Consider the following 25,622-nt stretch of genomic DNA (forward strand, 5'->3'; position numbering starts at 1 on the left):
TAGAAGTAGTGCAATCGTACTGCGTTGCCAAGTCTGTTACTCTTATGCCTTGCTGATGTTGGTCTATTATCTCATGCTTTAATTCCATGGATATCATATTTTTTCTTTTCTCACCACTGTTCTTTACACTCACCTTCTTTGGACTCATGGTTATACGAAAAAAATTAGCTAAATAACTGTACATACAAAAAAAAAACAAAATTAAAACTCAACACGACAGAAATGCTTCTGCGGTCAGGTAAACATGTGAACTGAACGATGCGCAAGACTCGGGAATCTGAGCAGAGTGGTGGTTGTGATGTCACCGAAGCAGGCTTGTATCTCAAATTCTGGCTCGTAATTCAAGGTAAAAATCGACCTGGTGCTGATAGCCTCAGCTGTCCAAAGGTTATTGGAATCACTGAGATATGATTGACAGAAGATGATATACTGACATGAATAGAAGTAGCAGGGTATAGCATTTTTTGGCAGGATAGGAAGGGCAAATGTGTTGTGGAGTGATGCTTATGATAAGCATTACTGCACAACATTGCCTCCAATTGGTGAAAGTGACCATGTGGTTTTGACTTGGGAAATTGTAAAACATGAGGAATATTCTATCAAGAAGGGATATTTGCAGAACTACAAGGCAGGTGATTATCACATGCTTAGGAAGAAGCTTAAATATGTACCATAGCATAAAACACTGCAGGGTAAGGATGTTAGTAGTGCATGGGATATAGTTAATGGTCATCTGGAGGAAGCAGTATTAAATTGTATACCTAGGGTAAGGACAGTTAAGCGGGTAGGAGTTAGATGGATGAGTAATATCATTAAGCTCAAGCTGCAGAAGAAGAAAATTCTGTTAAAGGTATATAGAGAGAAAGGTGACCAGCTAACTCATGGTACCAGGCTCAGGCAAGAAAGGTGACTAGCATGGCAAGGAAGGCAAAATTAGATTATGAGAAAAATTTAGCTGAGCAGGCCACAGGAAATCCCAAAGAGTTCTTTCATTATGTGGCAAGTAACCTTAATTAGTGATGATTAACCTTAATTAACCTTAATTAGTGATGATGGTCATGAGGAGACAGAAGTGGATAAAATAGTTGGGTTACTCAGTGATTACTTTGCAAGCATATATCTTCCTAGCATGTGACAGACACTAATGTTGGAACAGATGTGGATGAATTGGAGGTTCTTATGATATTGCAGAATCTCAATGTAAATACATCTGTGGGATTAGATGGGACATCAGCTAGAGTTTTGCAAGAATGTGCAAAAGAACTGGCAATAGCCAGCCTGGTTGGCTGAGTGGTTAGCATATCCACTCTCCAGCCAAAAGGCTGTGGGTTTGAAACCTGCCATCCGCATGGATGTTTGTGACTGTCTGTGAAAATAATAGTGGTGGTGGGCAGTAGATGTCGTTTGTGTAGATAATGATGCTGATGTAGTTGGTGGAGAGTTGTGTAGTTGGTGGACTCCCTCGGTGAGTCTTTGGACTCCCTGGAGGTGTCAAATAATAATAATAATAATTCTTGCTGAATACGACTTGGTGATTTTTGCCGGCCTGGTTGGCCGAGTGGTTAGCTATCTGCTCTCCAGCCAAAAGGCTGCGGGTTTGAATCCTGCCATGGGCATGGTTGTTTTTGATTGTCTGTGAAAATACTAGTGGTGGTAGTCAGCGATAGATGGTATTAGTGTAGATGATGAAGGTAGTTATGGTTAGTGGATTGGTGGAGACGAAGACTTGTAGAGTAGGCACCTTCCCTCGATGAGTCTTTGGACTCCCTGGAGGTGTTATGTAATAATAATAAAATAATAATAATAATGCCTTTGACTAAGTTGTTTAATTTAAATCTCAGCTCTGGTAGAGTTCCAAGGGAGTGGAAAGAGGGCAAAATTATTCCTTTGCATAAGGGAGGTTCTAAGACTACAGTAGCAAATTATAGACCAATCAGTATCTCAGGCATGGTGGTAAGAGTACTAGAAAACTTGGTAAAAAAGAGAATTCAAGAATGGATAGAGAAAAATATGATACTGAATGAGGGTCAGCTTGGCTTTGTGAAAGGTTAGTCATGTCTTACTAATTTACTAACTTTTTATAATAGAGTAACAGCTGAGTTGGATAAAGGAAATGGCTACACAATGATTTTGTTGGATTTTGCAAAGACATTTGACAGAATACCACATGAAACACTGTTATGCAAATGAGAACAAATTGGGATGGATATGACACTGGTTATGTGTATAGAAGGGAGGCTGCTGGACAGATATCAAAAAGTAGTATATGGAGGAGCAGAATCAAGGTGAAAACAGGTGACTAGTGGTATGCTGCAAGGTTCAGTGCTGGGACCACTGCTGCTTAATTTATACATAAATTATATAGGAAAAAATCTGAAAGGAAATATTTAGTTGTTTGCTGATGATGCAAAATTAAGTAGAGTAATAGTTAATCAAGGCGATGTGGAGAACTTGCAGGACAATTTAAATAGGCTGTCAGTATGGGCAAAAGTTAATGGGTGTCACTTTAATGTAGGGAAATGTAAAGTTATGCACTTTGGGATAAATAGAATACACGCCGTTTATCATGATGGCACTGTACTCCAGGAAATAGATGAAACTAGAGATTTAGCGATGGTGGTAGACAGGAAGTTAAAATTTAGAGGACATATTGCTAAGGTTGCGAAGGGAGCCCATAAGATTACTTGGCTATTGAAGGACACACTAACAAGTAGAGATGAGGAAGTTATTCCTCTTTATAAGGCCTTGATACACCTACATCTGGATTACTGTGCCCGAGTCTGATCCCCTAGATTTCTTGGAGATGTGGAAGCAATGGAGAGGATTCATAGGTGAGTGGTCTGTACCCTATGAAGATAGATTGAAGGTGTGTGGATTGCAGAAGTTGGTTGATAGGAGAAAAAGAGGGGATATGATAGTTGAAGGGATAGGAGAAAAAGAAGGGATATGACATTTAAGTTGCTTAAATGGTTTTATAGGATAGATGTAGGGTAAATGTTTCAGCATTTGGCTGGAGGGGACCAGAACAAGGGGGTCATCCCTGGAAGTTGAATAAAGGTGTGGTCAGTAGAGTTGTGAGGACTAGATTTTTTGCTTGGAGAGTGGTGAATGTATGGAATGGGTTGCCAGAGTCAGTTGTGAGTGCTTTTTCCTGTTAATGGATTCAAGGAGGTATGATAGATCGTGTGAATAGATTGGGTCTCCCACAATGAGTATTTGGACTCCATGGAGGTGCCTGTATTATAATAATAATAATAATAATAATAATAATAATAATAATAATAAGTGATGAGTTTGAGTTATGTCCTCTCAGAGTGCAGGATTTGAAGGGGAATGGCACAAAGGTTTTGAAAGCATATAGTGTGATGTAGAGGTGGTCAGGACAGGATATATAGTGGAGTGTTGTCAGGAAGCATAGAAGGTAAAGAGCAGAAGATGTATATGCAGTTGAGCTTGGTGATTGTAAAAAGAAAGATTGCTATAAGAGATTTTAACTGCAGCAGTATAAATTAGGAAGAGGAAATTGCATGTAGTAGTAGTCAGGGAATGGAATTTCTGGAATTATTCTTGCAGGATAAATGTCTTAGGCAACATGTAGTAGAAGGAACATGAGATTCAAGAGTTATGGATTTGGTCATAGCATCAGAAAATCTGGTTATAACTGAGATACAACTCTGCTTCTCCCTCCCCATTAGAAAGAGTGACTATGTGATTTTGACTTGGAAGATGAATAGACATACAGGAGTATCAATGAGAAAGGAATGTATGTGAAATTATAAGGCAGATTATTATTATAATATTCTTAGAAATCAGCTTGGGGCAGTTCCATGGATGGAGGAATTGAAAGGATGAGATATCATCAGTGCTTGGGACCTGGTTAAGGAATATTTATTAGCATCAATAGCAAGATGTATACCACAAGTGAAAAGCAGAACACAATTTGGTGTAAAGTGGTGTAAATTTGGCGTAAACAATATTAAAAGATTTTGCTATTGCAAGTGAAAAAGAGGTTATGAAAGAGATATAAGGAGATGGGTGGAGAGTAGATGCATGAAGAATATAAGACTGAGGCCAGGAGAGTGACTAGTATGGAAAGGAAAGCAAAACTGGAATACGAGAAGAGATTGACCCTGAGATCCAAAGAAAACCTTAAGGAATTCTTTTATGTGGCCAGTAGGAGGAGGAGGATTGATTGTGAAAGAATGACATTGTTGGATAAAAATGGGAGTAAAGTGATTGATGCAAAAGCCATAGTGGAGTTCCTCAATGAACACTTTATTGGAGTATTTCATCCTAGAGAAGTAGGTTTTAATATTAGAGGGTTGGGCAGGTTCGAAGTTTAGAAGTGCAAAAAGAGAGTGTGTTTCAAATACTCTGGAGTCAGTAAAGCAATGGGACAGGATGAGATTTCACCACATCTTTTGAGAGAATGTGCTAAAGAATTGATCCATTGACCTGGCTTTTCAATTAGCGTGTGGTACAGGAAAGATGCCCAAAGAATAGAAGGAGGATAAGATAGTGCTATTGCATAAGGATGGAAATGTCAAACTATAAATCCAGTTTGTATTTCATCAGAAGTTGTTAAGATTTTGGAAAAATTAGTGAAGGATTACAATGTTGGGATGATGAGAGCAATCTTATACATTAGCATGGATTGGTTAAGGAGCACTCTTGATTTAGTAGTATGACTGCCTTTTATTATAAAGTGACAAGAGCAGTTGATGAGGGAAAGGTATATTCTGCCATTTTTTTGGATTTTATAAAAGCATCTGATAATATGCCACATGATAAGCTGATATTTAACTTGCCAAATCAGGTTAAGATGTCAGGTTAGTGAATTGGATTCAGGATTTGCTATCTGATAGGTATAAGAGAGCTGCATATGAGGGAGCTGTATCAGTGAAGCAGAAGGTTAAAAGTGGGGTCCCATAGGTCTAGTACTGGGACCTGTATTGTTTAACGTTTATATGAATGACATTGTCAATGGATTGCAGGAGGATTTCAGTTGTTTGTAGATGATGTGAAGCTGGAAGGATTATTAGCAATATTGCAAATGCGGTGATCTTTCAAGAGGGTTTGAATAAAATGGACACATGGGCAAAATCCACTAAATATAAAGTCTTGAAGTTTAGATACATCAATGAAAGGCTGTATACTCTGTTGGAGAAAGCAGGGGGGGGTCAAGGAATCTGAGTGTGATGATTGATAGAAACCTGAAATTCAGGGAACATATTGAAAAAGTGGTGAAGGTCACCCATAAGATTGTTGCAATAACAAGAAGGACACTTAGCAACAGAGATAAAAGAGTTGTCATTCCATTGTATAAAGCCCTGATCAGACCACATCTGGACTACTGTGCTCAAAAAAATGGCATGGTTTCTTGGTAATGAGGAGGAGGTGGAGAGGATCCAGAGGCAAGTGACCAAGTGGTAGCAGGTCTATGGAATGAAACTTATGAGAGCAAGGTGAAGATTTGTGAGTTACAGAAACTGGTTGATAGGCAGAAAAGGGGGATAGATATGAGTGAGACATACAAATTACTGAGGGGTTTATACAAGATTAATTCAGAGGAAAATTTTCAGAACAGGTCTAGTGATGAGAGAACAAGCACATCCATGGAAACTGAGTAAGAGTGTAGTTAGCAATTGTGTTAGAACTAGGTTTTTTGCTTGGAAAGTAGTGAATGAGTGGAAGAGGTTGCCAGAGTCTGTTGTAGGTGCCATGACTGTGAATGAGTTCAGAGGAAAACGTGATAGATACTGCTCAAATGTTGGATAGTTCTTGAAATAATATTTAGGGCCACCCTCAATGAGTCTAAGGACTCCTTGGTGTAGTCCGTAATAATAATAATAATAATAATAATTATTATTATATTATTTAATTATTATTATTATTATTCATTATTATTTTTATTATATAATAATAATAATAATAATAACAACAACAACAACAACAATAATAATTATAAGCTGTAAAATAATAATAATTACTATTATTACTATTACTATTATTACGGGCAACTCCAGGGAGTCATTAGACTCATCGAGGGAGGCCCTAAATCATATTCATCACAACTATTTGACATTCATACAGTATCTATCATACCTCGCCTTAAACTCATTCACTGTCACAGCATCCACCACAGACTCAGGGAGCACATTCCACTCATTCACTACTCTAAAAGAAAGAACCCAGCTCTAACACCTTTACTAACCAGACTTTTGCCCAGTTTCCATGGATGTCCCCTAGTCCTCCCACAACCAGCCCTGTTCTCAAAAATATCTTCTGAATTAATTTTATAGAAACCCTTCAGTAATTTGAATGTCTCAATCATATCTCCCCTACTCTGCCTATCAACCAACTTTTGCAACCCACAAATCTTCAACCTGTTCTCATATGGTTCATTCCACAGACCTGCTATCATCTTGGTCACTCGCCTCTGGATCCTCTCCACCTCCTCCCCATCAAGAAGAAACCTAGGTGACCAAATCTGAGCACAGTAGTCCAGATGAGGTCTTATCAAGGCTCGATACAGAGGAACAATAACCTGCTTGTCTCTGCTTGTCAACGTATTCTTCAGCAACCAAGTGATTTGATGAGCTGTTTTGGTCACTTTTGCAATGTGTCCCCTAAATTTCAATTCCTTATCTACCAACACTCCTAAATCTCGTGCCTCATCAATTTCTTGGAGCACAGTTCCACCAATGCAGTAAACTGCCGCCAATCTTTTCACCCCAAAATGCATAACCTTACATTTTGCCACATTAAACTGACATCCATTCTCCTTAGCCCAGACCTCCAATCTATCCAAATCATCCTGCAAAATTTTGACGTCATCTGCATTCACTATTGCCCTACCCAACTTCGCATCATCCGCAAACAAATGAACTGTTCCTCTCAGATCATTTCCTATATCATTTATGAACAAATTAAACAGCAGTGGTCCAAGAACAGATCCTTGTGGCACACCACTAGTCACAGGCCGTCTTGTGGACTCTACTCCCGAGTAAACCACTCTCTGATATCTCTCCGTCAACCACCCTCCTATCCATCTCACCAACCCTATGTCCATTCCCATATGCTGCAATTTACTGATTAGAATTCCATGTGGAATCCTGTCAAAGGCTTTGGCAAGGTCCAGTAGAATCACCGTAAACCCATTACCCTTATCCAGTTCAGCCGTCACTGTGTTATAATACGTGAGCAAGTTACTGAGGCATGACCTACCCTTCACAAAACCATGCTGTCCCCGATACAGTATCCCATTTTCTTCTATCCAATCTTGTATTTTCCTCTTGACTATTTTCTCTAAGACCTTGACAAACATTCCTGATATGCTAATCGGTCGGTAATTTACAACAGCAGTCTTGGAACCACCTTTATGAAGTGGAACTATTTTCCCCTCTTTCCACCCGCTCGGGACTAACCCAGACCCGAGACTCAAATTAAACAAAATGGTCAAGGGTACTGACAATTCTTTAGCTGCTTCTCGTACAACACGAGCTGGTATACCATCCAATCCCACAGATGTATTGACATTGAGGTTATGCAATAGACTACTCACCTCCACTTCATTAACCACAATTCTCGTATAATCTACTGGTTTATTCGTTTCTGCAATGTCACCACTTGGATGATATACTTTTGCAAAGTGCTCACTCAGTAACTCAACTATCTCAACTGATTCAGTTACCTCCCTACCATCGGCATTCTTTAAAATCAATCTGCCATGTACATTTTTCCTTTTACTTGCTACATATCTAAAAAACTGTTTAGGATTCTCTTTAGCCTGCATGGCCAATGTTCTTTCGTAATCCTTTTTTGCTTTTCTTACCACACTCTTCACCCTTCTGGCCTGCACTTTATACCGTTCATGTGCCTGCCGGTCACCCTTCTCCTTAAATTCCCTCCATAGTTGTTTCTTTTTTTGCAACTCAAGCTTAATGGTGTTATTCATCCATTTAACCCCTACTTGATTTATTATTTGGACTCTAGGTATACAGTCAGCCATTGCTTCATGCAAGCACTTCTTAACTACCTCCCATGCACTATCAACTTCTAGTCCTTGCAGTTGTACATGCCATGGCACTGAACCAATCAAACTCCTAAGCTTGTCATATTTTCCAGCCCGATAATTCCACATGTACCCTGTCTTAATTGAAAATTCTGCACCTTTAGCCACCTCCCAAGTTAAGACCCTATGATCACTCTCACCGATTGGTGGCAATGTGGTCATATTTGTTACAGCCAATTCCTCAGATGTAATTACTAGGTCAAGCACTCTCTGACCCCTAGTATTTTCCATTACATGCTGTCGCAGATAGTTATCCCTTAATAACCGCATAAAATCCAGTTCCTTCCTCCTGTGTGTCCTCTCCTCACTCCAATCAATGTGACCATAGTTGAAATCTCCCATAATAATCACCCTCCTTCCACCCATTTCTTCTATTTGCTTGTGCATACTGTCACCACCATCTTTTCCATCACCTGGTCTATAGCAGCACCCAATTGTATATTTAGTTCTGCTAGCCACAATCTCACACCAAATGGCCTCAAATGTGTTCTTTTCTCTATCCTGCAATTCAACTTCTATTCTCCTTGGCTGGAGCTCATCAGCTATCATCAACAATACTCCTCCCCCCATTTTATTCTCTCTGTCATTCCTGAACACACTATACCCATCACATTCAATCCCACTAGTTATATCATCTACAGTCAGCCATGTTTCACTAATACCTATAACCTGTGGTCTGGAAATGCCAACCATGGCCAAAAACTCTTCCTTCTTGTTCCTAATACTCCTAGTATTAGTGTACATGAATTTAAGACCCCCATTAGCCCCAACCCTACCTTGATGCCTTATATTAACTATCCCACTCAGATTTGTTGTCCTTATTTGCTCTGGCATATTATATTCATTCTTACATTCAACTGCCTCCATAAGGACTGTATCTCTACTCTCCCCCCCTAACAAATCTAGTTTCCCTGAATTTGCACATCCACTACATTCAGCAACACTTTCTCAAGTCTTCTTACACCGTAACCATTCAAATGCAAGCCATCCATCTTATATAGATCCTTTCGCCCATCAAACTCACTCCACACATCCACAAATTCCACGCCACTCGTCATACATAACCCACGCATAAAGTCATTTGCAATTATAGCCCTCCTTTTAAACATTTCACTGTCATACCATGGCAAAAGACTAATCATTCTAACTCTCTCACTCTTTTCTTTTGCTACCTCAAACAATTCAATCAGGTCTTCTATCATTTCCATTTTATCTCCTTTCAAATCATTCATACCTGCCACAACAATCATTTCTTTCACCCTTTCCTTTTGCTCTCTAATAGACGCAGTTACATCCTTTATGGTCGCACCAGGTTGGTACGATTTTGTCAAATCCTCTACTAACACACCTCGTACTAACGAGTCTCCATACAGCACTCTATCCTTCATTTTGTTCATGTTCACATTCATACGTCTATTTTTCCTGTCATACCTTTTATTATTGGTTGGTTCATTCAGTCTACTTTTGTTCATGCACTCTAGCTGCTGTTTTGCTCTTTCTATCGCACTATTCAACAACGCGATCTCACTCAATGCATCTATCTCATCTTTTTTGTTCTCTGAGAAACCATTTATACTATCATTCACACTTTCTACATTCACACTCTCACAATTTTCATGTACAACCTTGCCGTTTCTTGTCATATCCCTATTTCCTTCATTCTGAAGGTTGACAAAAATATCACACTCACGATCCGAAATACACTTCAATTCCGCATTCTCCCTACATTTTCTACACACATTCAATCCTTTATTATCATCTAACCACACTCCGACCGCACTCCGCAAAGCGTACATTTCACAGCTAGTACACTGACTCATTTCTTTTATGCTACCGTTCTTTGATAACGATGGCGAACCTTCATTACTGGTCGCCATTTTCCTTCGCACAGGTGCCATACCTATCTGTAACGTGTTTTGTCAAATTATACGTTATAACACACCAAAAATAGACGCACTAAAATACGCAAGGCATACAAAACAAAACTACATAATATTAAGTAATTTGTATCGATAACTGAAATTGATACTTATCTTATCTGGAGCTTGCACGAACACTACACATTACGAATTCATCTAGCGGCGACTTCCCGACATAGATTATGTTATAAAACACTTTAGTACACTAACCACGCTAATAAAGCTCCAATAATATACCAAAATTAAACACTTAAGTCCATTAAATTGAATCCAAAACACCAATAAATCAACAAAAAACACAAATCTCTCAGGAGCTCTCCGATAGCACGTCCGTTCACCAGCTAGCCTCGACATATTCCAATTCCTCAGATGTAATTTTACATCATCATAATTTTACAGCATCTTCATGGAGTCCAGAGACTCATCATGGGAGACCCAAAATAACCATTATACACACAAAACCTATCCTACCTCTCCTTAAGCTCATTCACTGTCAGGGAACTCACAACCAATTCTCTCAATCCATTCCACTCACTCGCCATTCTCCAAGCAAAAAATCTGGTCTGCACATCTCTACTAACCACACTTTTACACAACTTCCATGGATGGCCCCCTAGATCTCTGACTATTTGTCATATATTGAAAATTTTTACTTGCATCAATTTTATAAAACCCTTTTAATATCTTAAAATTTTCTCATGTCCCCTCTTTTCTACCTATCAACTAAACTCTGTAACCCACAAATCTTCAACCTATCCTCATAGGGAGTATACCACCTGCCACCCTTCATCTTGGTCACTTGTCTCTCAATCCTCTCTACCTCCTGGTCCCCAAGAAAAAAAATCATGTAACCAAATCTGTGTATAGTAGTCAAGATGTGACCAATTATAGCCATTTAAAGAGGGATGATAATAACTTCCTTATCTTTACTTGTTAGTGTGTTTTTCATTAAAAAAAAAAAAACTTATATACAGGGTGTTCGGGATAAATTTGACAGTTTCGTAAGGAAAAAGAAAATCTTCTTTGTATCTATTAAATTTAATGAATTGACAAAAAAACATTACAGGCAGAGTTAATTACAATACTATCAACAAGATTTACTCAAAATAACCACCATTAGCATCGATCACAGCTTCAATTCTGCTTCGGAACCTCGAACAAGCTGATGCTACAGTCTCCCTGGGAAGGGCCGCAAAAACTGTTTTAATTTTATCCATTAACTGGGCTTTTGTATTACTGGAAGTGCGATTGGTGTCTTTTTCAACTGCGCCCCATACAAAATAATCCATGGGGTTAAGGTCTGGGGAGTTTGGAGGCCAAACATTTGGACTGGTGAAGTCGTAGAAATTTTCAGACAACCATTTTTGACTTTTCCCAGAGGTGTGGCAAGGGGCCGAATCCTGCTGCCATACATACGGCCTACCATTGGCTACCCTTGTTATCCAGGGCTTGACTACAGTTAGCAACTCCACGAACAAAGCCCGAATTCCAATGCCAGGGTTCTTCAACACCTGTTCCTGCAGATTTGCGAGGAATTCTGCTGTACGAACGCAATCAGATCGTCTGCTAGGGATCTTTCTTCTTGCTACATCCTCGTAGTCACCATTGCAAGTCTCTAGTTCATGCCTGATTGTTTTTACTGTATTCAGGGAGCATTGGGCAGCAGTCGTAATATCCTTATTTTGATGGCGGGCACGAATCATCATGATACAAGTTATTCTCTTCCATGATTCAGGTGGGTTCCAGCTATCCATCCTTTCTGACATCTTGTATATGAATGAAGAAGGGTCCAAACTTTTAAATGAAGAGAAGTGTGTGTTAATACATGTAACTTACGGAAAAATATAATTAATTATAAATATGTCAAATTTATCCCGAACACCCTGTATATATATATATATATATATATATATATATATATATTTTTTTTTTTATGAAGAATTGAATGACTAGAACCGAGATTTAAGTAAAAAGGTTTTAATATAAAAACACGACTAGTTTCGGCCTGTAACAGCCTTCATCAGGTGACATTATAAAAGAAAGAAAAAAGAAAAAACACTAAACACTGAAGGTTAAAAGACTATGAACAACATAGAGAGTCTCTATACATAATTAGCATGAAAACGTTGTAGTTGTATTTAAAGCTTTTCTTTCGTTTGTTGCATTGTTGGGAGAGTGCGTGCTTGCAGCATCACGTGAACGCCAGTACATGATTACAGCTGAATGACTATCTGGGAGGTTGTAGCTCAAGTTACAATCCTGTTCATCTAAATAATAACTTGAATAATGATTTGAAGTTGAGAAATGATGTGCTAACACTGAAGCGTCTGTTCTATTATGATTGACATCTCCGACATGTTCCTTCTTTCGAATTTCTAGGCTTCTTGAAGTTTGGCCTATGTAGGTAACTGTGGACTTACCTACATAGGCCAAACTTCAAGAAGCCTAGAAATTCGAAAGAAGGAACATGTCAGAGATGTCAATCATAATAGAACAGACACCTCAGGGTTAGCACATCATTTCTCAACTTCAAACATTCAATAGATTGGGATAACAGTTCCATGCCATATATCGAAGAGGATTTTAGATGTAGAACCTTTAAAGAAGCTGCAGTAGTCCTATGAACAGGAAATAATCTCAATAGAAACCAGGGAATTATATTAAAAGTCATGGAAAAATCTGTTAAATTCATTAAGTTTAACAGAACTAAATTACGTGAAAAATTATAAAACGCAACTTAATAACAATAACTAAGTCTTCACGGCTTATGCGTGTGATGTCACGCGTGCTCTCCAATTTGTCTGACTGTTTTTAAACCGTTACTTCATTCTTTTGTTTTTTGCATTTAATACTAGCATAACCTTTCTCTTCTTGACAAAGCTAGACAGTTACACCTAGCGAAACTAGTAGATGATGTATATTAAATCCATGGTCTTAAAAATCAAATAGTATGTTTCAATTTTAATGAAAAGGACCAAATAACAACTTTCAATAATAATAATAATAATAATAATAATAATAATAATAATATAATAATGTGAGAATTTTTATAGTACAGACAGATTAATTTTCCTTTTGGAAATATAAATATTAACATAATGAAGAAAATTATTATTTAAGTTTTTATTTACATTGAATAATTTAGATTTCATGTTCGAACACAGTGATGGCTGACCTGGATAAGGGTAATGGGTTTACAGTGATACTGCTGGACCTGGCTAAGGCCTTTGACAGGATACCACATGGAATTCTAATCCGTAAACTGCAACATATGGGAATGGATATAGGGTTGGTGAGATGGATAGGTGGGTGGTTGATGGAGAAATATCAGAGAGTAGTTTATTCAGGAGTAAAATCCAAAAGACGGCCTGTGACTATTGGTGTGCCGCAGGGTTCTATTCTTGGACCACTGCTGTTTAATTTGTTCATTAACGATATAGGGAAGGATCTAAGAGGAATGGTTTATTTGTTTGCTGATGATGCAAAGTTGGGTAGGGCAATAGTGAATGCAGAAGATGTCAAAATCTTGCAGGATGATTTGGACAGATTGGAGTTCTGGGCTAAGGAGAATGGATATCAATTTAATGTGACAAAAGGTAAGGTTATGCATTTTGGGGTGAAGAGATTAGCAGCAGTATACCACATTGGTGGATCTGTACTCCAGGAGATTGATGAGGCCAGGGACTTGGTGGATAGGGAGATGAAGTTTTGGTGGTGGATAGGGAGATGAAGTTTAGGGGACACATTGCAAAAGTGGCTAAATCAGCTCATCAAATCACTTGGTTGCTGAAAAATACTTTGACGAGCAGAGACAGGCAAGTTATTGTTCCTCTGTACTGAGCCTTGATAAGACCTCATCTCGACTACTGTGCCCAGATTTGGTCACCTAGGTTTCTTCTTGATGGGGAGGAGGTGGAAAGGATCCAGAGGCGAGTGACCAAGATGATAGCAGGTCTATGGAATGAACCTTATGAGAACAGGTTGAAGATTTGTGGGTTGCAGAAATTGGTTGACAGGTGGAAAAGGGGAGATATGATTCAGACATTCAAATTGCTGAAGGGTTTCTATAGGATTAATTCAGAGGATATTTTTGAGATCAGGACTGGTGGTGGGAGAACTAGGGCACACCAATGGAAGCTGGGCAAAAGTGTGGTTAGCAAGGGTGTTAGAGCTGGGTTCTTTACTTTTAGAGTGGTAAATGAGTGGAATAAGCTGCCAGAATCTGTTATGGGTGCTATGACTGTGAATGAGTTCAAGGCAAGGTATGATAGATACTCTGAGAATGTTGAATAGTTGTGTGGGCATGATGTTTAGTGCCTCCCTCGATTAGTCTAAGGACTCCCTGGAGTCGCCCATAGTAATAATAATAATAATAATAATAATAATGTTATGTACTTTTATGGATTCATAGGCATGAACATTTCTGAAACCAGTATAAACAGCTACATTCCAAATTGTGCTAAGTAGTATCATGTGTATTATGAAATGCAGAGTGGAACAAAACAGTAGTTTAAAAATACTGCTTTATAACATGTAATTCTGCTACAGAATTACATGTTATAAAGCAGTATTTTAAATATACCAATAACGGATCCATATCAACTGGGGAAACATTTCAACTTGCTATTGTTAGATGTGGCATTATTAGATGTAAACATATAAAACTGGACTGTTCAATTAACATCTTATCTTCATTACTCTTCTCATCATTCTAGAACAACAGTAGCTTGACATGTGTGTGTGTGTGTGTGTGTGTGTGTGTTGTTATTAACATCTGACTTCCACGGAGTCAGAGACTTGTTCTTTCAACTTCTTCTTCTTCCTATACACACTGAAATGCTTACATGCAGGCAGAAAAATTAGGTAAAGTTACTTAATTTAATTTTGCAATACATTTCAACTAATATGGAGACAACTATAATGTTTTCTCATACACTAGATTTCTTACAAAATGATGGTCAAGAATAGCATTTTGATAGGCAGTGAGTGGCACCAACTGACTACCTTCTTTCTGGTCAGATATTTCAAATTAAGGATAGCAAGACTTGGACTGCTAAGGTTTATGATAACCACTTTATTCCATTAAACAACAAAGTGTTATTCAGATAAAATCATTCACACCTCAAAGATTGTATTACTGATATAATTATTATTATTTTATTATTATTATTATGTGACACCTCTAGGGAGTCCAAAGACTCATCGAGGGAGAATGTGCCAACACCATCGAACGATTGTACCTCTTCTAACTACTAACTGCGCTCAAACCTGTTTAACTTTTTGCAAGCCATTAGTAGCAGAGGCTCTACCAATCGACCAACCTATAGTGAAAACTATAATTATATCAGTAATATAGATTATAGATTAAACACATATTTTGTTTAATAATTTCCATTCTATCCAATTTTCATTCTACCAGGTCACTACTACTGTGCAGTAGGTACTGACAGAGTACATGGTAGAGATATCCTTGAAGCCCATTACCGGAGCTGCTTGTATGCTGGAGTCAAGATTGCAGGTAGTAATGCTGAAGTTTTACTTTCTCAGGTGAGAGTTTTTTTTTTCCTAATACTTAAAGTTGTATCTAATACATATACATTTTTATTGATAGGAAGAGAATAATAAAGTAGAGGGGCATATACACAAGAAGTCACACCATTACTACCACCATTCTACTGACAGATGTGAGGTTATCAACCCCTTTGAACAAAAGAGCTGTTTTCATTTGCTTTAATCAATATACTCTTGCTAACAAGCTTACAGTAATAAAGAGAGTTTTAAGAATGGCTAAACAAGTGAGGGACTAGCCTCAAGTGCACAAGATGCATGTGTGGGCACTTTGAATTCCACCAGAGGGCAAGGTTATAGTCAGATGTGTTATGAGGTAGCAGGAAAAAAAAGATAAATGTTCATTATTGTTTATTACAGTTTTTGCTTTAAATTACAGGGGATCTAAGCTAGATAGAGTGTGTAGTTTGAATAGTTTGTAGGTGGGGAATTTTTACTTGAATGCAATATTTCAGTACAGTTTGTAGTATTCTTTGTGCAGTGTTTAAATAATGGCGGCAGATGCAACTCAGTTTGCCAATGGCTTATCACGAAGTCTGCCCCATTTAAGGACTACATTTTGTCCAACATACTATGAGATTTTATGGTATGTTGGACATTTCTAACTGCCAGAATGCATGTAGTTCTTGCAGCATACATGCATTCTGGCAGTTAGAAATGTGGCAAGTGAGAGATTGGGGAGTGCATGTTTGCATGAAATGTAGAAAATGGGAAGAACTTTGCAATTTAGAAATTAGCATAACAGACCTCAGCAGCATTACATCAGAAACAGGTGAATACTGACCTAGAGAGACGAGTAGCGTGATCATAAGTGGAGAAAATGAATGGAATGTGAATGAAAATATAAAAGTATGGAGAGTAGTAGGATTGAAACATTGTGAAGTTTTCAAATATGATGTTGATTGGGAGGATGAATGTCAAGCAAGAATAGGCAGCTTGCAGAGAAAGAGAGAGAGAGAGAGAGAGATGCACTGAAAGAAGTGGAATGTATCAGGAACGAGTCAAGAAGTGTGAAGGAAGAGATGAGGAGACTAGAAACAATGAATATGAAGTGAATCAGTGTAGGAGTGAAAGAGAGAGTTATGAGAATGATAGAAGGGGAGGGAACTAGAACCAGTGAAAGAGTGGGAATGAGAGAAAGGCAAGACAGTGCAGGAACCAGGGATGAAGAGATGATAGGATGGCAGGTAAGCAGGGGAACAAGGAAAGAAAAAGTGTTAGAGGAGAGAGTCAGGGATGCAGGTGAGCAAGGAAGAAAATGAGTAGTAAGCGGTGTGATATATGGAGACTCAATGATCCATGGTGTACAAGATAACACTCCTCTGGCATTCTATCATTCCTGCTTTACCAGCAGGAATGAGATATAGTGTGAATATGGCAATTAAGCAAGGGAAAAAGGTGGATGAGATGATTTCAAACTGAGAGATGGTGTGTTGCACAGGTATGATAATGCAGAGCTGTGGAGAAGACCATCAATAATGAATAGCATAATAGCCAGAATGTGATTAAAACAGAGGCTTGGATTACATGGATGCTTGCAGGAAATTTCAGAACGGAAAGGAACTATATGCAAGAAATGGCTTGCATTTGAATGAGACATCTCTTATAGGCATCTGGAGAGAATGTTCTTCTCTGAACAAGTCAGTATGTCAAAACAGGGAAAATAGAATTATCAAGGTGGATAGTAGTAGCAGGGGGGGCCCTCTTGTGGGAATGGTCACTTGGAAGAAAGGGGGGGGGCATTATGTAATGCTGCATCCAGTGGAATCTAGAGGGGATAATGATAGGTAAAGAAACAGTGGCAATGCCTTGATTCATGAATTGGCGGTGATAGTATTTAGCCTGTCCAAAGATTATTGGTATCTCTGAGACATGGTTGATGGCAACCATGCAGTATCAAGGAAGCAGGAAGTAGGTTACAAGTGGAGTCCCACTGAGCTCAGTACTGGAATCTGTATTTTTTTTAACCTTTATGTCAATGGAATGCAGGGGGATTTGTTTCCAGATGATGTGATGCAGCAAAGGGTTATCAGTAATAGTGCAGATGTGGTACCCCCCCACCCCTCAAGAGGATTTGAATAAAATGGACAGTTGGCAAATTAATGAGGATGTCAGTTTAATTCAGCCAAATATAGTCTTGAAGTTTGGGATACATTAATGGAAAGCTGCATATTCTGTTGGAGGAAGTGGTGGCAAAGGATCTGGCGGTGATGATTAATAGAAACCTGAAATTAATCGAACAAAGCAAAGGTTATGAAGGTGACCCAGTGGACTGCTGCAATATTCAGAAGGATGCTGACCAGCAGAGACAAAACAGTTTTCATTCCATTGTATAAAGCCCTGATCAGTCCATACCAAATTTAAGCACTATTGTGCTTAAATTTGGACCATAGGATTTGAAGGGGATAAATTAACCATGGAAATAGTGCAGAGCGAATAACAAAGATGATATCAGGTCTGTACAATGTTAGTTATGAGGATTGGCTGAGGGAATGTGGACTGCTGAGTTTTGGTAGACAGAAGGAAATGTGATATGATTCAAAAGTTTAAACTGTTGAGAGGTAGTTATAGGGGTTGACACTAGAGAATTCTTTTGTTTGGTGGAATAGAGATAAGGAGCAAGGACAAGGGACCATCCCTGGAAGTTGTGAGCAAGATGGTAAGGAGGGTGGTTGAACCATGAAATGCATTGCCTGATAAAGTGGTGAGAGTATGAATGGTCGATGGGTTCAAGGGTTGGTATGATAGACTGTGTTCTCTAGAGTTGGTCTCCTGAATGAGTCTTGTGACTTCATCAAGGCCTTAATCATAATAATAATAATAACGACACTAAGGATACAGAAAGACAAGTTTTATAATATTTGCTATTATATTAAAAAAATAATAATAAAATGAAACTGTATTGGGGAAGTGTAGTTTTCTGTTCCTGTCTTTGCTTCAGAAAGCTAAGACAGGAACAGAAAGATTCTTTTTTTTTTTTTTTTTTTTACTAAAAAAAAAAATCAATAAAACAATCAATTCCAGTGCAAAAATTATATAAATATTTCTTACACTAAATACCTGTACCGAAATCATATTCTGGTGTTCCATAAATATACTAAAACTACTTTCAGCCCTTCCCCAGACGTTTATTTAGTCCTTTACAGGACTACTCCTTATCTTGTCCACTCAGGTGTTTACAAAAATACTATGCAGATGCAAAATGTCATACATAAAAGAAGATATACCTATATGAAAAAGAACATAGTAGACATAAATTATATGACGTAAAGGAAAGTAATCTTTCTGACCAACACATTCAAAACAGAGCAATTTTTTATTGCCTGAACAAAAACTATAAGACAACAATATTCTAAGAAAATATCAACTAGAACTAGATAAAGACCTGAAGGAACTACCAAAACAGAATATAAACATCAAAGAACATTGGTGCAAATTAAAGGAAATAATATTAAATTCGGCAGAAAAAACAGTAGTTTACACAGAAAGAGGAAGTAAAAAGGATTGGATCTCGAATGAAGTAAAACGGTTAAGCGATCAAAGGAAAAGCATAAAACTAAAACAGAACTATAACAGAAATGAATATAATAGATTAACCAGAGAAATTAGAAAACTAGTTAAAAGAGACAAGAATAACTGGTTAGAAGAAAAATGCAAAATGGCAGAAAAGCTATCAAAAGAAAATAACCTTCATCGATTATATAAACAAATAGACCAAATTAGTAAGACACGGACAACAAAAATTATAATGATCAAAAACAAAGAGGGACAACTAATTGAAAGTAACATAAAAAGAATGGCCAGATGGGAGGAATACTTCAAAGATTTTTATAATAAAAACAGCTCCCAGGATATTACGATTCCAGCCACTGAAATACAAGAGGAAACAAATATCTTTGCAAAAGAAATAATAGCACACAGCATAGAAAACTGAAAATTAGGAAAGCACCTGGCATTGATCAAATACATGCAGAATTCTTAAAAGCAGGAAAGGAACAACTTTTGGAACCATTAGAAACATTATTTGAAAGAATCTACAAAAACGAAGCAGTCATAACTCCTATATACAAAAAAGGAGATAAAACAGAATGCAATAATTACAGAGGCATTAGCCTCCTCAGTATTCCAAGTAAGGTTTTTATGCAAGTACTCCAAAAACAAATTAAGCCGTATATAGAACTGGCACTAGGAGAAGAACAAGCCGGTTTCAGACCAGGGCGAAACACAATTGATCAACTATTCACCTTAAGATAGCTAATAGAAAAGACACTAGAGTACAACAAAGTTGCTACATAAATTTCATAGACTTTCATCAGGCATTTGATTCAATCTGTAGAAGAGAACTATGGAAGAATTTGGAATTCCCAACAAAACCATAAGAATAATAAAGAAACTGTATGAGAAATCATAAAGTGCAGTACGAATGGAGGACACCTTAACCAACTGTTCCACACAGAGAGCAGAGTAAAACAGGGATGCAATCTGTCACCAGACCTGTTCAATCTTACACTGGAAGAAGCAACCAATTAAACAATGAAGACTCTGGAATTAAAAATATATGGGAAAAATGTGACAAATTTAAAATTAGCAGACGACATTGCATTACTTGCAAGCACAGAAGAAGATCTGCAGTGAATTTCTGATAAAATAAAGGAGGAGTGTATAAAATCTGGATTAAACATAAATATAGACAAAACAAATATTATGCACATAGGAAAAAGAAGCACCAATCTGAAAATTGAAATTGATAGTAAGAAGCTAGAGCAGGTAGAAAACTTCATCTACCTTGGAGGAGTTATTGAGTACAATGGTGAAATTATAAAAGATATAAACAAACGAATCAGTCAAGCATTCCAAACTTTTGGATGACTTAATAAAATATGGAAGTCAAGAGACATCAAACAAATAACAAAAGTAAGAATCTATGAAACAATGGTCCTCCCAATACTCCTCTATGGAAGTGAATGCTGGAATCTCAAAAAGGCTGAAGAGAAAAAATTATTAGTTACTGAAATGGGTTGGCTAAGAAGATTACTTGGAGTATTTCTGCTGGATCGACTAAGAAACGAAGACATAAGGAAACGACTAAAACAAGAAATAACAATAATAGGCAAAATCCAAGAAAGAAGACTGCAATGGTTTGGCCATGTGACCAGAATGTGAACAGAAAGACAACCATCTAAAGCCCTGAATACAACGATGGAAGGTAAAAGATCCAAAGCACAGCCCAGAATTAGATGGATAGACAAAATAAAAGAGGACCTGAAAACCAAATCACAACAAGCGAAACCAAACTGGACAGAATTGTTCGGACTCTCCCGGGACAGACAGAAGTGGAAAGAGTTCATTCGGCCTCATCATCATCAACATAGATGATGGAAGAGAGAAGAAGAAGAACAAAAACACAATTACTTAACCGTCCAATTTCTAGTTATAAAATAAATAAATAATAAATCAGCTGACACCTTTTATTCCCATATAGGGTGTAGGCGAGGCCTTTATACTCTATCTAGCTTTTGGAGACTGAGTGAACAGTTCAATCTCCACTGGCAGCCAAGTCTATCACTAATTATAGGCAGCCACCAATGAAGAGGCTGGCAACAAATGCTGCCATATCTTGGTACCTAACCCTAACAGGATATGTTACTGTCTGAAATAATGTGGGTACTACGATCGATTTTCTTAAATTTACGGGACGAAAAACCCAAATTTATCGGGAGAAAAACCCCACTTACCTTTGCCAGAGATTGACTAACTGGGGAACTGGTCAAAAATAGGCTTAGAAAAAGTTCCTCCAGTTAGTGAATAGACTTGAACCTAAGTCTTTTGAATGACCAAGCACAGAGGAAGCAAGCGCTACTTCCACTGAACTACACGGGCTCAATTTCTAGTTTGGCAAAAAAATTAAAAAAACCTTGTGAAGGCATTATTATGCCTAACTTAGCACAAATGATAGCCTGAAAAGTCTCCAGGATTTAGTCTGCTGACATAGATGACCTACCCTAATATTCATATGTCTTCACACATTCAGGATCAATACCAATAAGCACATCTTTATTATTTATCCCAATTACCAATAATCAAAACCAAATGATATTATTATTATTATTATTATTACCCAAGACCCCATGGAGTCAAAAGACTCATCTCAGGGTCCTTTTATCACACACACACAGCTCATCATACCCTGCTTTGAACACATTCAAACTTCCTGCAGACACCACACTCTCAGGATAGGCATTCCAATCATTTACAACTCTGCACGAAAAATCCTGACTCTCACTCCCCTACTCACACCTTCTTTATACAGTTTCCAGAGATGACCTCTGGTTCTCCCCCAATCTCCCACTATTTTCTGAACTTCTCCAGCATTGATCCTATAACAACCCCTTACTAACTTCTAGGTCTCTATCATATCTCCCCTCTTCCTCCTGTCCACCAGACTCTGCAAATTGCATCTCCTCAATCTTTCCTCATACTCGACATTCCAGAGGTCAGAAACTACCTTAGTCACACCTTTGGACCCTTTCCAACATCTCTTCATCCTTCTGAAAACCAGGTGACCAAATCTGGGCACAATAGTCCATGTGTGGCCTAATCAAAGCCTTATACAACAGAACAAGAATCTCCCTACTTCTACACATCAGTGTTCTCCGCATCATTCCCAGAAGCCTTTGTGTTGTCTTCACAATTTTGGCTATGTGTCCCCTAAATTTCAGATCCTTAACCACTATCACCCCCATATCTCTTATTTCTTCCACCTCCAAAAATGTATCCCCACCAAGCATAAATTCTGTATCCCATCTTTGTTTTCCAAATTTCAAAACCTTACATTTTGCAACATTGAACTCACATCCCCATTTCCATGTCCAATCACTCAATTTATTCAAGTCTTCCTGCAAGGTCACAACTTCCTCACTAGTCTTCATGGTTCATCCCAACTTTGCATCATCTGCAAACAACTGAATATCTCCATCCAAATATTCACCTATATCATTAACATACAAGTTAAACAGTAACGGCCCTAAAACAGATCCCTGAGGCACACCGCTAGTGACTTTCCTTTTCCTCAACATCACTCCCCTATGATACCTTTCAGACAGCCAATCTCCAATCCAATGCACCAATCTAATATCCAACACCATCCGCTCCAGTTTGACTATCAATTTATCATGAGGTACTTCATCAAAAGCCTTTGTGAAATCCAAGTATATCACTGTGTATCCTTCTCCTCTGTCCAAGGAAGCAGTCACTTTATTGTAATAAGTAAGTAGATTACTAAAACATGACCTCCCTTTAGCAAATCCATGCTGTCCATCAAAGATGATACCATTGTTATCAATTCAACTCTGGATCCTAGTTCTCACAAGCTTCTCCAACAACTTAACCACAACACTTGACACACAGATAGGCCTATAGTTTAATGCTTGAGTTCGATCACCTCCTTTATGAAGTGGCACAATCTTGTCTTCCTTCCACTCCTTAGGGATTTGACTGAGTGCAAGACTCGTATTAAAAAAATATGTCAAGGCAGGTGTCAACTCTCTGGCACATTCCTTCAGAATACGCGGTGATATATTATCAAGTCCCACAGCCTTATTAACATCTAGTTTACTCAACTCCCGATACACCTCTTGCTCACTTACAGTCAGTCTCTCCTCCCCATCATCTACTGCTCTCAATCTCTCCATGAAGTCACATTCACAAGATTGAAAGACCTGTATGAACTGCTCATTAAGTATCTCCACCACACATTCCGCAACAGCTGTCTTTATACCATTTTCTTCAATCAATGTCATCCTTTCATAAGCATTCTTTCTTTTGCTAGCTACATATCGAAAGAACTCCCTAGGATTCTTTTTAGCTTCATTTGCTAACTGCTGTTCATACCTCTCTTTAGCTACCCTCACCAACCAAGTCACCCTCTTTGCCTGGGCTTTGTAGACCTCATGGAATTGGTTATTTCCACTTCGCTTATGCTGCCTCCACAATGTCCTCTTTCTCTGTATCGCATGCTTAATCTCTTTATTCATCCATCTCACACCTACTTTATTTAATCTTCTCACCCTTGGAATATATTTAGACATTGCATCTACCAGATAGTTTTTGAAAATTCCCCAAGCTGCATTGATCTCTTTTCCAGCTAACTCCTCATTCCATGCTACACCTGCAAGCTGTCTCCTGAGCTCTTCATAATCACCCCCCTTGTAGTTCCACATATACCCTTTTCTCACAGAGGTCCTTGCACTGCTGGCAACTACCCAAGTAATCACCTCATGGTCACTCTCACCAATTAGTGGATGATTTGACACCTCATTTATAATTACATCCTCTGATGAGATGACCAAATCCAAGACCCTCAATCCTTGCATGCCCTCTGTTACATACTGTTTGAGGTAGTTATCCCTAAAAAACTCAAGAAACTCATTTTCTTTACTTCCAGTTGCTATCTCATCATTCCAGTCTATATTGGCATAATTAAAATCACCCATAATGATCATCCTTTTCTTATTTGCTTGGCTAATTTGATTATACATTTCATTATCACCACCACCCATACAACATCCAACCAAGTATTTGATTCCATTCACTTCTATCTCACACCATACTGCCTCAAAACCACTGGCACTATTTCCCTAATATAAACTACTCATGACTCAATAAATGTTTCCATTTTCATGTGTTCAGACAGATGAACAGTTCTCCACATAAAATAACACATACATTTTATATATAATGCTCAGGTTCATCATATGAATGATTAACTTTAAACATCTCACTCAACAGACCCTGAGGAAAAAATTCTAGATTAAATTAAAGATGCCAATTATATTCTTGTTTAATTCTTTATCTGAGTGTAAGCAAACAAAGTACACAGATGAAGTATCTTCACGACTATGCTACTTGTATATAGTTACTTCATGCATGAACTTTATCTGCTACACTTGGATAAAGGATTAAACAACAATATAATTTCTTGGATCTTTAATTTAATTTATAACCAAATGATAAACTTTCATCATGATTATAGATTAAATCCACTCCAGATACTTACATTTACTAATCCAGTATATTAATTCTTCTTTACCATTTAATAACAATTTTTATGTTTTATTATTTTTTTGCTCATAATTTATATATATCTGTGGAGTCTTTCTCTCCCATTATATCCTTTTTATATTTTATTATTAGATAAAAAATTTGATATATACTTTTTAGATGGATAACATAAAGTTATCCATCACAGTTGTAGTGAATAACTAATAAAACACAATTGTGAGTTGTTTTTTATTACTTAATTATATAAAATTAGATTTAGCTAAGTCATTCATTGCTGCACTTCATTACTTTATGGATAGTGAGTTTTGGAACTAAATCTGAAACTTGTCTGCATAATCAGAATTCTTCATTTACTGCCACAAACAGGAAATTCATGATAGTTAATAGTGTAGACTTAATGCTATTGTGTCCAAAAGACTAAATATTTTTAGAATGTATGGAGAGCATTTTTAGGAGATTTGAAAAGTGTACTTCAGTATATAGTCTGCTTGGAAAGAAGTCAATGGAACCATAGTGTGAGGAACAAACAGCCATGGTGCCCACATAAGATGTAGGACCTCCTTTTACTGCAATGACTGCAATCCAGCAATCCTACAGGACATACTTCCACAAGCTTGCAATAGTGATCAATGGGAATTTTTGACCATTCTTACTGTAAACATGTAATAAGATCCTGGACTGCTGTGCAGTGGATAACCCTTGACCTCACCTGATGCTCCAGTTCATTGCACAGATGGACTAGTTGGCTGAGTGGTTAGCATATCCATTCTCCAGCCAAAAGGCTGTGGGTTCGAATCCCACTGTGAGCATGGATATTTGTGATTGTCTGTGAAAATATTAGTGGTGGTGGCCAGTAAATGGCATTGGTATAGATGATGATGGTAGTTGCGGTTCGCTGTAGTTGGTGGATTGAGTGATGGAGCTGTGGAGTGGGTGCCTCCCTCGGTGAGTCTTTGGACTCCTTAGAGGTGTCACGTAATAATAATAATAATAATAATATC

At 37.8% G+C, this 25,622-nt stretch overlaps 1 protein-coding gene across 1 annotated transcript in view; it reads left to right on the forward strand.

Moving 5' to 3' along the window:
* Positions 1-25,622, forward strand: part of LOC150103868 (glutamine synthetase 2, cytoplasmic-like) — a 98,810-nt gene that overhangs the window by 45,387 nt on the left and 27,801 nt on the right. Inside the window, exon 4 of the mRNA XM_090396576.1 lies at positions 15,413-15,540. Coding sequence (XP_090252702.1) covers positions 15,413-15,540 — 128 coding nt within the window. The remainder of the gene's footprint in view (positions 1-15,412; positions 15,541-25,622) is intronic.

Source organism: Typopeltis vanoorti, chromosome 8, assembly GCF_054136105.1.
Source record: "Typopeltis vanoorti isolate ZY-2024b chromosome 8, IOZ_Tvanoo_1.0, whole genome shotgun sequence".
In the NCBI taxonomy this organism is placed as follows: Eukaryota; Metazoa; Arthropoda; class Arachnida; order Uropygi; family Thelyphonidae; genus Typopeltis; species Typopeltis vanoorti.